This window comes from Centroberyx gerrardi, chromosome 22 (assembly GCF_048128805.1).
Source record: "Centroberyx gerrardi isolate f3 chromosome 22, fCenGer3.hap1.cur.20231027, whole genome shotgun sequence".
Taxonomy (NCBI): domain Eukaryota; kingdom Metazoa; phylum Chordata; class Actinopteri; order Beryciformes; family Berycidae; genus Centroberyx; species Centroberyx gerrardi.
The window spans coordinates 24,818,118-24,834,158 of record NC_136018.1 but is presented as its reverse complement, the minus strand read 5'-3'; the positions used below and the strand labels follow the sequence as shown (position 1 = coordinate 24,834,158).

Genomic DNA, 16,041 nt, shown 5'->3' with positions numbered 1-16,041 from the left:
AGCTGCATATGAGCATCAGTCCAGACTGGTTTGCCCTTGCTTCATTTTATCATGCTAAGCTTTCCAAGCATGAAAACTGCTGACTATCAGATGTCAACATCTATCTACTTATACCCATAAACCCTTGCGTTTTGGGGTCGTTTCCTGTAGTTGGTTTGGGTTACATTCACAGCTACCAAACTGTACTGCAGTTCTCTTGGAAGACATTGCACTCATTTGGTGTCACCTGAGTTTGAATGGCATTGTTCTCACCTGACCAAATGAACCAAACTAAATAAACTGCTCCAAACATGACTGGTGTGAATGCAGCCTCGGAGTGGAAAAAGCAGTTTTGACTCCTTACTTATTGGAACAGCCGATTAGCATTAGTACTAGCTCCCTCTGTTTCAATGAGGAATGCTAACAATGCTAGCAAACTGTGTTCAGAAAACATTTTTTTTGCCCCAAATGTGACAAGGCTTATATGTTCATATGAAATAAGCAATACAAGGCAAAAAATAAAAATAAATCAAATCCAAACAAAATTGATAGCTTTATTCAAAATGGTTAATTAACAGAACACATGAAACTTACATATTATGGCATGTGATAAAAGCATGATACGTTAAAAAAGGATTACATTTGTTCATTTTGCAACAGGCTGAAATGTGAAGGACAGCTGGCAAGAGTTTTAAAAATAACTATGAAGAAAATCTGGAATTGAGGCTACTGTTAGTTTGGTTTGTCCCAGATAAGAGAGTCGAAGCAGCACCGAAAACTAGAACAATTGAATTGAGTCAAACACACTGGTCTCAGACATCAGTGGAATGAACACAATAATGGGAGCTGTAATTGAGTTCAGCTCCTCACTATTAGGGCTACTAGTGGGGATTGTATTTGAAGGACTGTAGTTCAGTAGACTCCATTTTGTGTCCCAAGTGCCGGTTTGTGAGGAACACCAATGTCCTATTGTTACACTGTACTGTATTGCCCTTTGCTAAACAAGCTCTGGGGTATTTTGGGCCAAGCTGTATACCGTAGGGCAAAGAGAGAGACACAACTGAACACCAGATGAAGGCAGATTCAACATCTCTGCTTTGGCAAACAAGGGAGTTAAAAAATGAACCAAGCAAAGTGTGTGTGTGTGTGTGTGTGTGAATGTGTGACTTTACAACCCTCCCCTATAGGCTAGGATCCAGTAGACAGAGCTAAAATGCCTAAAACCCACCAAAATCCCACATACAGTAGGACTCGGCCTGGCCACAACACGCGCACACTGTATGAGAGGGTTTGTGTGTGTGTGTGTGTGTATATGTGAGACGTGTGTGTGTGAGTATGTGTATGTATGTGTATGTGTGTGATACTTGTGTGTGACAGAGTGTGTTCAGTTGAATCCTCTCCTGGCCCTCTGTGCTTGTTAGAGCAGTGTGAAGGGGAAGCTGAGTTTTTTTTATTCTAATGGAGCTTGGTTTAATGCTGAGGCATATCAGACAAACTGTTGACAACACTGACCAAATTCAGACCTAAAACACAGGCCACAGTGACAGAGCCAACTTATAAAAAAGGTGAGTAATTAGGACTATTTTTCCATCATTTTTAAAATCTGTTTGGGAAGACCTGTCACTCAGCTGACTGAGATGAAATCTTCTTTTTGAATGTGTACAAAGACCTGACATGTCGGTTGACAATACAGTGGTTTGTCCATCTCCACCTGTGGCCATTGTTAGGAGGGTCACAACTAAGGCAATATGTATATTCAACCACAAAGTTGTTACAGTTTTTCACAATTATTTACACACAAAACTGGAACTTGAGACACAATCACTAAAACCTGAAACAGTTCAGTTCATCTGTCTCAGATGAGATCCAGGCCACTTTGGTTCACCATGTGCTCGGCCATGGTTTAAGCAGGGAGGCTGGGCAGAGAGTCCAGCCCAACCTGAGCCGCTTCACTGTTGCTTCCATCATCTGGACATTCAGAAAGAGAACAAGTAACCTACTCTCTACACTATGCTTCTTTAGTTCTTTATAGTATACTGTAGTATACTATACTACATATCAGTAGGCCTATGCTACTCAGTGATGGTTGGCCAACGTTACAGTAATGAAAAAAAGAAATATTCTTAACATTCCTAACAAATCACATCATGTCTGCAGAACTGAGAGACGACCAGTCTATGCGAACACGGCTTGTGATGTAGATGATGGTGCTGTGGTCAGACCTAAATAGAATAACATACATTTTTTTTTTACAGAAAACTGTAAAAAAACACTTCACATATCCAACATATATCCAAGTGTTGATCGAAATAAACTATTTGTAATTGAAATAAAGTATTTGTGTGTTACTATATTTGCATATATATACATTACTGTAACAGTCTTTTAAAACAGGCTACTGTGCATAAGTGTAGGCTAACTCTGAAAATGCAAAAGGCATAAGCCCACTGGTAAGATATTCATAGTAGTGTTTTCAGTTGAGCACATCAGTGTGTAGTCGGTTGTTAGAAAGATGTATTCATATGATGGTTGTGTGTATCAATTTGATGCATTCAGTTTTGAGAGAAGATTACAGTTTTGAATGCAGTGTTTCATTTTGCAAGAGATTTGTAGACTTTTGCATTTTGTGTTAGTGTTTTTGTGTTTAGAGTTTTGAGAAAATGAGCCTAGTTTCAGAAAAAGTGTGTAAGCAATTGTGAAAAACTGTAATTGAACGAAAAACAACACTGTCCACTTTTTTCAACCATTCATACTATTTTTCATTATGGGGTAAATTGGCCAGTGGTCTTGTCAGATGTGGGACTTTTAGGACTTAGGAATTAGGTAACACTTAACTTACAGTGGTGCTCATAAGGCATCATAAGAACATTATAACCATATTATAAGATTAGATATTTTGCCTCGCTCGTACCTTTGGTATCCTGTGGTATAAAGCATCACAGACCGGCAGTGCTTGGGCAGTTTACTGACAGAACCTTACAGGATTTCTGGGTACTGAAGTCCTCAAAATTCAAACAGTTACCTGTACCAGTTGTCTGATGATTATATTGTAATAAAAGTTTATCTCTGCTCCTAAAGGATGTCTAATCTGCTGGTAATGCATTACAATGCACTTCAAGTAAAGCGTCACCAATAATCACCTGTTTGTTCAATCAGTGGAAACAAATGGAGCCCAAACCAACGGCCACTGGATAAGGTGAACAGGTTAGAATAAATTGTGTGCAGCGCCCCATGAAAACCAAAGGTCAAAATGAAGTGGTGAAGAAACACCCCTTTTTTCCCTCAGATGAATCTTGTCTTTGTATGTATCCAGCTGAACACAGAAAACATTCATCTTGGACTCAGACACACAGTGGAATGCGGTCCAAACAATATCTAACACTATATAGTTAGAATAAACACTTTGATAGATTACCAAAATGCAAAATGGGTGATCAATAAATAGAGAAAAAGGGGAAAAAGGCACATGCAGTGAGGTCCTGCTGGCTGAGCAAGCAGTCATCTTCCGCCTCTCTCTCTCCTCATCATTTGTTCTTGGCGGCCAGCGGCTTGCGGCTGATCTTCTTACTCTTATCGTTGCTCTTCTTAGGAGGCTCTGGGTTGGCCTGCATGTGTCGGCCATAGAGACTGAGGAAGATCAGAGAGGAGAGGAGAAATGAGAGGAGAGGAGAGGAGAAATGGCTTTAGCATTCACAGACAACTTAATCAATCACTCAAATCACTCAATTTAATGTACAACCAGGTGTGTATATGTGTGTGTGTGTGTGTGTGTGTGTGTGTGTTTGTGAAAAAATGAAAAATCTTTCCAGCTTTGAGGGAATCTGTGTGGAGTTGCAGTTGGTTTTTGGTTGATTCAGATTACCAGTTTTGTAACAGTGTGATTGGCTGATCACAAATCCGATTGCTGATTAAAATTATGCATTTTAGCTGAACTTCATTAGCAGATTGTTGTGGCTGCATTACATTGCTGAAATAAATCATAATTTCTTATCCAAACATAGTTGTTATGTTAGTGTGTGCTTGAAGAAAAAGGTTTTCATTCTATCCAATAGATTCAACGAGTTCTATAGGCTATGAAATTTACACATTACACACAATACACATTACACAATATCAGAAATGAATATACAGTGCTATGAAAAAGTAAGTACACCCCCTGAGTTTTTTGATATATTTGGACATATGCATATTTCATTTTCAAGACTTTTGATAGATAAAGGTTACCTAATTTAACAAATAACACTGAAAAATGGCTTTTCTTGTAATTGTCTCTTATCTCTTGTTTTGGACAGTGGTTGAATTGGGGGGAGGGGCAGATTTGGGGGAGATGGTGGAGTCTGGTGGGGACAGCTGTCCGTGGCCCTGGGGAAGGGGTGGGGGGAGGAACTTACAGAAACCTTACACAATACAATCTACAGTATCACCTTGTAAATTCTACCCATTCATATTATTCAACTTAATGTTACACCAGGTGTATTCAAAGGCTCTTCAAGAGCTGAGTCAATTTGAAACTGAACAAGGACACACAGTGTCATAGATGTGAAGCACCCTATAATTCTGCCATATTCCCAAACAGCACTCCGCAAGCACTTTTCAGCTTTCTACTTGTAAATTGTGTGTACCATGCCTTCCAATAGCCACTGGGGGCAGACAGGCTAACAGTGAGTCAGTGAGTGATTTACTTTGTGGATCCATTAGGTGCTTTACATCTTTAGGTGCTTCACATCTTCATTCATCTTCATTTAGTTTTGTGATCAGACACCCCTTTTCTATATATTATAATACAGAATATTTTTATTTTTTTATTGTTTTGTAATTCTATATTCAATACACTTTCCACTGTATTAACAACTCAGTTAACTACCATATTCAGCCAAAAAGAAACAAATTATCTTGATAAGAATGCTGTATGTCAAACTGCAGTGATTTAAGGCTAGTTACTTAAAAAAAGGGAATGGATTAATTGAATCAATCTTCATTCATTGTCATTACCCGCTTAATCCAATTCAGGGTCACGGGGGTGCTGAAGCCTATCCCTGCATACATCGGGCAGAAGGCACACACACACACACACACACACACACACACGCGCGCACACACACACACACACACACACACACACACACACACACACACACACACACACACACACACACACACACACTAAGTTCCCCTCTCAGTTAACCCTTTGTCAATTTTTTCAAGAGGGGAAATGGCATCCCCTTGCATCTCCCCTTAAATCAGCCAGGGTTGTGGATCATTATCCTGTTGCAAGATCCACTTTTAGTTCAGCTTCAGCTTTTTGATAGATGGCATCACTTTCTGCTCCAGTATTCTCTGATACAATGTGGAATCCATGGTTGACTCGATGGCAAGCTGGCCAGGCCCTGAGGCAGCAAAGCAGCCGCAAACCTTAATGCCCCGACACTGTACACACTATGCTTTACAGTTAGTATAAGGTTCTGCTGTTGAAAGGCAGTGTTTTGTTTTTGCTGAACATGACGTCTTACATTACAGCCAAATAACTCAATTTAGCAAACTTCAATTTATCAATTTATATTCTTTTTTGAGAACAGGGTGTTCTTCCTTCCCGACCTCCCATGTAGGCCAAGTTTGTGCACTGTATTTGAGCTGTCAGCTGAAAATAGTGAATGAATCCAACTGTTATCCAACGGTTATCTAATATGGATTGTGTGGATTTAGTTGCCTACCGTGCGTTTTGATACTTTCACAATGTTTAGAAAACACATCCAACTCCTTTATAATCAAAGGGAAATCCCATTTTCCACGATATGGGACCTTTAAATTCTATGCACTGAAGCACTGTGACACGGTTATCGGTTAAATTACCAAATTCCACTAATGTTACTTAACTAAATCCCACAAGATAATAACATTACCTACCGTTAAAGTTTGTAGGGCAGCAGAAGACGAGTTATCAAGTTACTGTTTACAAATCCTGTTACTAACACCGGTTGAGTTTGGAACAAATTGTGGAATGTCAAGTTTAACTCTTTTTTTTCACACCGGGAGACTGTCAGCTTGAGTTCAATGCTGCTGGTCTGTGCATCTCCACATGACAGACATGATGCGATGTGACATCAGGTGCATTAGAAATCGATTTAGATACATTTCTATACATTGACCAACTTTTTTTATTTTGTGCCTCTATATGGGAAACACTGAATCTTGCAGTCAAAGACGCCCTCTAGAGGCCATCTGACGAAGCGTATGACTGACTGACTGACTGCCTGCCTGACCTGAATCTTGACCTTGCCTCGTGATGCCCTCCACTGCGTCGTGGGAAAAAAACAAAAACAAAATACCTATTTGATTACTGTCAAATGAGCATAAATAACATATGGGCATATATAACCAATGTCACCTAGAATATGATCAGGCAGTTTAAACAATGATCGGCTGATCACCGACAACCTATTTAGATCTATCAGCCGACTATGCCAGTTGATTGGTACATCCCTAGTCACTAGCTGTTAATTTCACTTCGCTGACACACTTAAACATTTCTCTGTTTTGAATAAGCTCCTTCTCTTCCAGCTGAGGACGATCAAACCAAAGAAAAAAGGAGGAAACACAAAGAGACAATTATCTCTGAACTGGGCTGCTCTGGGGAGGAGGAGGAGGGAGGAAGAGGAGAGAGGACAGAAAGACAGAGCCCAAGGAAGAGTCCTTTCCACTCCATTGAGTTCTCTCTCTCTTCTGTATGAGCGAGACACACCCATGGGATTGAGAAAGTGACAGAGGGGGGAGAGAGAGAGAGAGAGAGAGAGAGAGAGAGAGAGAGAGAGAGAGAGAGAGAGAGAGAGAGAGAGAGAGAGAGAGAGAGAGGTGGTGACAGAAGACGTACGTCCACTGTGCTTGGCAGTAAGTGACACTAATAAGCAAACCACAGTGAATGTTGACTAAGTGCCCAATCATTACTGACCACGTCTCCACAGCTGTGCATGTATGTGTGACTTTGCGCATCCATGCTCATATTTATGTATGCATTTGTGAATGTAAGGTTATCTTTGTGTCTATGAGTGATAAATGTTTTTGTATATTTTTGACTGTCCTTGTGTGTGTGTGAGAGAGAGGGAGTTGTAGGTCTAATTGCACAGCAGGTAAACATCATATGGGCTGTTTGGCTTGAGCTGAGAGCAACTAGAGTTACATCCAGCTGGAGTTGTGTTCAGGTCGAGAGCAGGGGACTACAACACACACACACACACACACACACACACACCAAGATGATCAGATTGTAGACTAACACTCTAACAAACTTTCTTCAGATTAATTTTGGTTAAAGCTGCAGTAAGGAAGAGTCTAATATAAAAATCCACCCATCTTATCAGCCTGAATCAGGAACTGGGGCTGCAACAGAGAAGAGCATCGCAACCCCACTAATTGAGAAGCTGTAGTTTCAGCCTATTTGAACAAATTAAATTCTCATGTTGGTATGGTTATTACCTGGTGGGAAATCTTCTCCACACAGGAAGTGATGAATCAAAACGTATTCCGAAAGTGTCTCCTAAACAGCAGCGAGCAAGCACTCACCAATGTTGTCACCAACCCATAGCCCTGGGTTTTTGCTGATTTTTACTGATTTTACTGATTCCGGTGCCAATTTTCAAATTTTTCTTATCAATCCAATTCATTATCGTTTTCCTTATCGATTCCTACTGTATAAATTGTCAGGGGTAAAAGACTAAAGCTTTCTTGGAGTTAAAGTTGTTTTATTACTCAAAAAAGATTGCTGTGTAGTTACTTTTGTCTCAGAACTACTTTTAATGCACAGCTTAATACATTACTTGAAAGAACACAACACAAGAACAAGTGAAACAAGTAACTGGCTGTCAACATCACTGAACAAAAACAAAATATTTACCACTGTATTTACCACTTTATTGGGTCATTTTATGCGCACTCTACCCATAAATACAATATTTCCGAACGCATTTGAAGGCAGCATCTGCTTGCTACTGTTGCGACAGTTGCCGCGGTGCAGAACAAGTGCGAAAATCTAGGAGATAATGAGGTAAATATTGGACTTTTGGACCCATAGTGCACTCGTTTCACTTCAGAACACTGCAGAAATTTTATGCAGATTTTTTTGCCATTTTTGGAACTGTAAAGAAACGTTCTCTAGCAACTTCTGAAGAAGGCTGCAACGGAGCTGTGCTAGCAAACTCGCCGTATGTTATGGATATACAAACTTCACTGGTGTTTTGACTAACATGAGGGTGGGTGAGACACTACACCCGCCCAACTCCATTGGTGGAGGTAATTATGGTTAAAATAATGAGAAAACATATTTTTCAATTTTTCCAGAAAAAAACCTGACTCTACCTTGAATCATAAAAGACCAAAACAAATCCCACTACTAGGAAATTTTACAGTGAATTCAGTGAAGAATTACCATCTGTATTTTTATGTACAGTGGTAGTCGGGATTATTTCGATTTTAAGGCCCCAAGAACCAGAGGTCATACAGCGAAATCCCCATAAAGATACACTGAGCTTTTTTAGAATGAAAAGACTGAGATGAACAAACATGTCAGGAAAACACTGCTGGAAAAACTCACTAAGCCACTCACACCCAAAAGATTACTTTAAACATGTGAGTAAATTACTGTCTGAAGCAATACATGCCTTCTGGGCATGCTTGACATTTTCCGATTTTATTCACCCAGTTTAAATATATTTATTTATTATTATATTCAAAGAATTTCAGGACAACTTTTAATGGATTGGAACGGAACAGAAAGGAATGGATAGCTTTGAACAAATCTAAAAAAAAATCCTCTCTCTCTCTCTCTCTCTCTCACACACACACACACACACACACACACACACAGCCTAATGACATATACCATGGCCATAAATTCACACGTGGGAGCATGCATATGTGCACAAACAAATGTGACATACACGCACACACTGGCGTGCACACAGATAGGAAGTATATGGACAAAATTCACACTAGGGGAAGGCTGTCAGTCTATGATTGAAGTGTCCTGTATTTTCTCTCCGGGAGGGCGGGAGTCTATCTAACTCAGCCCCATGTCAACACTCTCTCCTGGGGAATAAAAGCTGCCGAACCCCATCTTCTCTCCACCCCACCACAACCATACCCATGGCAGGCATGCAGCAGAGACAAAGACACAGAGAGAGAGAGAGAGAGAGAGAGAGAGAAAGAGAGAGGGGGGACAGAAAAACAGGGAGAGAGAGATAGAAGACAGCAAAATAGGGAGAGAGAGAGAGACAGCAAGAGAGAGACACACACACACACACACACACAGAGAGAGAGAGAGCTCCCTGCAGAGCTTGTCCAGTCAGCCAAGCCGTTGTGTCCCAGAGGAGAGGGCTGGTTAGGGGCTAGGTACTGGGCGGCCCCTGGGACCAGCAGAGTGTCTGGAAGTGGCAAGGCCCTGAGAGATGGACAGCTTTTAACTCTGTATCTGTCAGAACTGACTCTATACACTGAATCTACTGGTTGGCTCTGGAACACAGTAAGCCCCAAGGTAATACAACAACAGACAAATCTTCTGTCTGGTTCCTTTATCATATGTCCTGTCACTGCTCATGGATTACCCTGTATCTCAAAAAAGCCAACTTCTCAAGAAAACCAGTCTTATTTATTTACACATTGAAACAAAATGCTTTGTCGACGGGGAGGAAGAGATGCGCATCAACAATTGTCTTCAGTAAGGACTACTAAAAAAAATAAAAACAGAGAAAGAAAACTGAATCCAAAAGGAGTGGATTTCCTAACTTCCTCTCTTTTATTACTACTTCAGCTTTTTTTTTTTTAAGATTATTTTTGGGCATTTTCACCTTTATTAGATAGTTTAAAGTAGAGAGAGAGCCAGGAAAGATTGTGTGAGAGAGAGGGATGACATGCGACAAAGGTCCTAGGCCGGATTTAAACCCAGGACATCATCACGTTTACATGGTATGCCCCTTAGCCCACAGAGCCACCAGGATGCCCCTCCTTCATCTTTTTGAATAGTTTCACAGGCCCTAGAGTCCTGAAAAATGGTCCTAGGACCATGTAAACCTAGGATTCAAGGGCAAACATAGATATCATTGAAACTGTCAACTACACATATAGACATAACCACATAACACATAAGCAGGTTAAATCATTCTAGCCAGTGCATCTGATAACACCAAACTATGCATATTTCTACTTAATCAGTGTAATAAAGGAGAGAATAAGGAGGAGGAGAAGAAAGAGACAGCGAGGAACTGAGGGCGAGTGAAAGGATGGGTTTAGAGAACAGAGAAGAGCTCCTGTTTGGGGTTTGGCTTGTGGTGACTGATTGTGTAAGAAGAGCAGGATTACTCATTTAGTCAATAAGTGGCCAGTGCAGCGCACTTTGTGTTGTCATAACAAGCCTGAGTGTTAGCATAATTGTAGGTTCACAGCATTGATGGATGAGTCTAGGAGAGAAGGAGGATATGGAGGGAAGAGGAGGGGGAGGAAAGGCGCGATCCATTTGATGTGAGGAGTGGAGAATAATGCAGCCTAATTAATGATGGAGTGTTCGTTGGACCGGAAGTTACTCCACGGGAAGAAACAACTAATTGTGGAGGGTTTGGGGGGTAAACAGCACTGTGGTGAGGACAAGCCGTTTATTTAGGGCAAAGGAGGAATTTATGAACCATCGGAAGGGACCATCTGAAGATCCAGAGTTGTGAATCCACCTGTGTATGGGTTGGAGGTTAAATTTCCAGCCAAGGAAGTCTCTGCTGTCTTTCGTTTGTTTCTAAGTAGCTTGTCAGGAACTGACCAATGGTAAGAATTCACAAAGTAATAGCTTGCAAGGAGAATGAAGCTGAAGGCCCTGGACTCTAAAGCCCAATGTACACCAGATGCGGCATGGCTCCGGCACGGAAGCCGTGCGTGTACCGGAACAGACTCGCGCCCATGTGAATCAGCGCTGCAATGTCCACCGGGTGCGGATGCGTTGTGGTAGCGGCACGGTTTCTGTGCGGAAGCCGTCCGGAACCTGCTCTGTTCTTTTTCCACGTCTGGTCTATTTTTGCCGGATCCGCTTGCATCTGATAAGCGTTAAAATGCACTTTATTGACTTGCGGGTGATGCATATGACTCAATCAAACGCGTGCAGTGTACATTGCCTTCCGTTCCGGAGCCGTTTCGATCCCGTGTCCCGGCCGTTCCGCTTCCGTGCCAGAGCCGTGCCACATCTGGTGGACATTGAGCTTAACACCTGTTATGCACTGTAGTTGCCTTCTGCTATGATGGTGCTCCAACAACAGAAGTTACCAGGATGTGTAGTTTTCTTAAAGCTGCAATAAGGGATTTTCCAACCACTAACGGGTGACAGAAACACACAGCAAAACTACTGGAATACGGAAGCCCCTAAGGACAAACAGTGCATAAAGGCTAATAGCTAAGCTAAACGTACCTACGGAGAAGTGTCCCCGGTTACCAGTCTCGCTTTGCCAGATTTTTCTCCCGCTGAAGGTTACATGTCCCACAGTGACAAGTGAAGAGGTAGGTAGCAAGTTTACTAGTTTAACAAGTTTACTCGCTCGCTTCATCGATTCCGCCCTTACATTTTTCCAGGAATGGGAGGGGGAGAGGGCCGCTTTTAAACAGCGAGGGAGGAGACAAGCTAGTTTAAAAAAAATGAAAAGCTACTGAATGGGCCGAGAGGAGCTTCGAGTCGGTCTGGGTTTTGACAACAAGCTTTAGAAAAGAGGTGAAAACAGCACCACAGATGGCCCGCGTGTGTGGATAGAGATTTATATCATTATGTCTCATGGAAATCTCCACATAGCACACGTTCGTTTCAGGATTGGTGATAGGGTCTGAAATCGCTTATTGCAGGTTTAAATGTATGCCAGTATAATGAAATGTCCTGGAACTCTCACACTGTCCCAAATTAAAGTAGGGCATTGGCCTGTTGATAATAAGGTGATGAGGTGATTTTCTTGCTAGCATTGGAATGCATTCACATTTTACCTTAACATTCTAGTCATTTAGCTGATGTTCTTATCCAGCGCAACTTATACTGACTAAAGCTGGAAATACACTAGAAGATAATTGGGCTGATTAACACCATATTTGGACATCCCAACAATCGGGAGGAGAATCCCTGATCTGAGGCTTGGCTGGGATTGATGGTCAGCACAGACTATCTGGTAATGTGAAGGGTTTACAGATTCTAATATCTTAAAGCTGCTGTAGGCAACTTTGGAGAAATGAACAAGAGTTATAGAATTAAAGAAGTATACAACAAAAAAAATCCACCCCCTCCCTCTCTGCTCCCTCCCCTCCCGTTACTCTTACCTTCAAACGAGGCTCAGGTATGTGCATGTACATGCCTGTCAACTGAGAGGGGCAAATCTCTGCAATGGCAGAAATTAGCCATTGCGGTTACAAACACACATTGTGATACAAACGTTGGTCTAGGTTCACTCTACACTGGAAAGATAGTCTCAGCAAACTTGATAAATTCCAAACCTTTTACACAAAACACAGCTCTGCAAGGTCAGTCTAGTTGTGTGTTCAGTTTGTTGCACATAGATTAGCTACCACAGTTGCAAAGCTGTAGTTACCTAACACGGGCAGACTGACTGACTTGAATGTGGCTCCTTCCTGATGAACACATCGTGTGCTGTGGGAAAAATAACTTGCTTCCTTACGCAAGTTTATTCCAGTCCCAGTAGCATTTTATTTTACGTCTGTCAGGATGAAAGATAATTTCACCAAATATTACCAATATTGTTCTAAAAACATCGCCTATCTAAGCTTTAATATAAAATATTTTACGCAAAAGTATTAAAGTATGAAAAGTCTTGCTCAAGGACACTTCAACAAGCCACATGGCTGTCATCCACAGTGAATAATTGACAGTCCTAGCTCTTTTGATGACGCTTAGTGAGATGTCGCTTCATGAGATGGCCTCTAGAGGGCGTCTTTGACTAAGAGATCGCCTATGGGCTAAATGACACATTCAGTCCCATACTGATAATGCCATATTGGATCTCACACACAGAGCCACACTCTTCGCCGTCAATTTACAGACAACATCTTCTGCTGTCCTGCAAACCTTAACAGTAGGTCACATTATTCCCTGTGGTCTGTGACGTTGGTGGAATAGCTAATTTAACCGATAAACCTGTTGCGCTAGCCAAACATTGCTCCCACACACACTCACTCTCTGCCGTTACTTGAAATACATAATTTATATTGCAATATAAATTACAAACTGTGCATAAGTAATTAAATGCATTAAATTCAAATACTGCCAATCTCTGTGTACTTGTTCAAAATGATCCAGTTTTAGATTCATTATCTGTTGCAGTGGTACGCACATGGACTATTAAATCATATAGTTGTGTTAAATCATATCTCACTGAGGTGTGTGTGTGTCTGTGTGGTGTTGTGACGTGACCACATCAAACAATGGAGTTGGCGGGTGGAACGTGTACTTAGTTGGTTTAGTCAGCTCAACAGACACACTCATATCTGACTGGTGCTTGACAGACACACTGCTGTTGCTGTTGTTTTACACGTTCTGATGAGAGAGAAGGGTGGGAGCAGGTGGGGGGGTCCTCCTCTATCTCTCTCCCCCTTCACTCTGCCTTTTTCTCTTGGCCACACTCCATCCTTTCTGTCTGTCTCTGACAGTTGTGGACTGACATGGAGGGGAATAGGAGAGGAATACTGAGGACGATCAGGGTGAGAGGACCAGTATCTCTCTGGGGAGGTACAGAGAGAGGGAGAAAGAGAGCAGGAGCAAGAGAGATCCCAATCATGGTGTCTGTGTCTCTGATTCCAGTACTGAGGGAGGTGACCAGGAACAGAAAAAAAACGCAAGCAGAAAGGTAATCAATCTCCCATTATATTTTAATATGAAATACATGTTAATGTTTGTCTCTGCAGGTTATATGAAGAGATAAATTCCTATTTCCACTGTGTTATATACCTTTAAAAAGAAAAAACAACTGCAACTCATTAGTAGAATACAGTAAGACTCAGTAGAAGTGGAGGAGGTGTAGAAGGAACAGAGGGAGGTAAGGAAGGAGGAATAGCAGGAGAAGCCAAACTCATGATTTAAAAAAATGAGAGCAGATGACAAGAAAAAAAATCTTTGTTGACTCTTGACTTCATCAGTAGATAAAGTACCAAGAGGAAGAGTGAAAAACCATACCTAATATTAAGTAATGGAAAGCTGAAGATGTTTCCAGTAGTGATGAATGTCTCAAATGTTTTGTGTTTTGGAATGTGACACATAAACCAGTAAGTTCAAGTAATAATCCTCTGCATTTTCATTTATATAAATGTCCATTTTGTGACTCGCTATTACTGATTAATATAACACAATAGATTCAATATAGCCAATTTATGAAAGCTTTTACATTTGCGGAGTTGGGTAGGTTTTTCCCAGGAAAAATTATGTTTCGTTTCTGTTTGTTCGGAATAAAAAGAATGAGAACTGGGTAGTTAGAGCAGAGATAGCACTGTGGCTGAACAGACAAAAAAAAAGAGGGCCACCTACAGAAATTCAAACTTCATAAACAAAAGAAAAGAAAAGAAATTCCAAGGAAAAAGACGTCACAGTACTGGCCACACTGTTTGAGAAGAAGAAGTGCCGTCTTGGAAGTGCAGTGCAAAAACACCACAACAATGATTGCTTAGCACCAAAGATGGAGACACAAAAAAACAAAACACCATATCATGGACGCTTGGCATCAAAATGGCAGCACAAAAAAAGAAAAAGACAGTAACTTGAGGATTACTGCTTTAAAGCTAACTAAGCGATTTTTTCTGACCACTAGAGGGTGACAGAAACCGCAACACATTTATAAACACACAGCAAAGCTACTAGGCGAGTAGAGACTTAAGGACAAACCGCGCATAAAGGCTTTGCCAGATTTTTCTCCCGCAGAAGGTTACATGTCCCACAATGAGTGAAGAGGCAGGTAGCAAGTTTACTAGTTGAAAACGTTTACTCGCTCGCTTCATCGATTCGCCATTACTCGGGCCAAATTTGACAACAAGCTTTAGAAAAGAGGTGAAAACAACACAGCTGGTCCGCTTGTGTGGCTATTTGTTTATATCATTACGTCTCACGGAAATCTCCACGTAGCACACGTTAGTTTCAGGATTGGTTACAGGGTCTAAAATCTCTTATTGCAGGTTTAAACTTTGTAATAAATGTGAAGTCCTGTTCTGTACCTGTATGTGTGTCAGTATGTACTGTAATGCTATGTTAGTCTGTCAGAGGTCTGTTGTCCTGTACTATGTAAGTAAGTAAAACTAAATTTATATAGCATTTTTTAAAACAGTTTAAAAGTGCTTCATAGAGACAGAAAAGAAACAGTAAAAATACAGCTAAGAATACAAACAACATGCAGGCAGATGATGCATTAATACGCACATACATACATACATGCAGAGTACACATAAAATAACAGCACAGCCTGACTATTATAAAAAAGGCCAGCCTATAGAAATTTGTTTTAGGCGCTGCTTAAACAGACTCAGCTGATCTGATAGTTAAGGGGAGACGGTTCCAGAGTGTGGGGGCCAAAACAGCAAAGGCACGATCTTCTTTGGTTCTAAGTCTGGAATGAGGGCTATCTAGAGGACCCTGGTTGGAGGACCTGAGTACCCTTGCTGTTGCTCAGGTCGGTAGGGGATCAGCAGCTCAGTTATGCAAGCCGCCACCAGGCCATGCAAATCTTTATAAGTAATTAAGAGAATCTTAAAATCAATTCTATACTTTACTGGTAGCCAGTGCAAGGAGGCAAGAATAGGCATTATATGGGATGATATAACGATTAGACTTAAGCTAGGAGTCTGGCTGCCGCATTCTGCACTAGTTGCAGCTGAGCCACAGCAGCTTGGCAGTTCTAAAATAACTGTTCTAATTTTGGCAGTGTTTCTCAGTTGGAGAAAACAGGACTGAACAAGCTTATTAACATGCTGCTCGAACTTCATGTGTGGGTCAAAGATAACACCAAGATTTCTAGAGGTGTATGTGATGGTGACCAATAACAAGAACCTCAGTTTTGTCATGGT

The 16,041-nt window shown here is 41.2% G+C and overlaps 1 protein-coding gene across 1 annotated transcript in view; it reads right to left on the bottom strand.

Moving 5' to 3' along the window:
- Nucleotides 1–519: 519 nt before the first annotated feature.
- rsu1 (Ras suppressor protein 1) overlaps nucleotides 520–16,041 on the bottom strand; it is a 94,811-nt gene continuing 79,289 nt past the window's right edge. Inside the window, exon 9 of the mRNA XM_071906671.2 lies at nucleotides 520–3,606. Within this exon, the coding sequence (XP_071762772.1) occupies nucleotides 3,504–3,606 (103 nt within the window). The 3' untranslated portion in view covers nucleotides 520–3,503. The remainder of the gene's footprint in view (nucleotides 3,607–16,041) is intronic.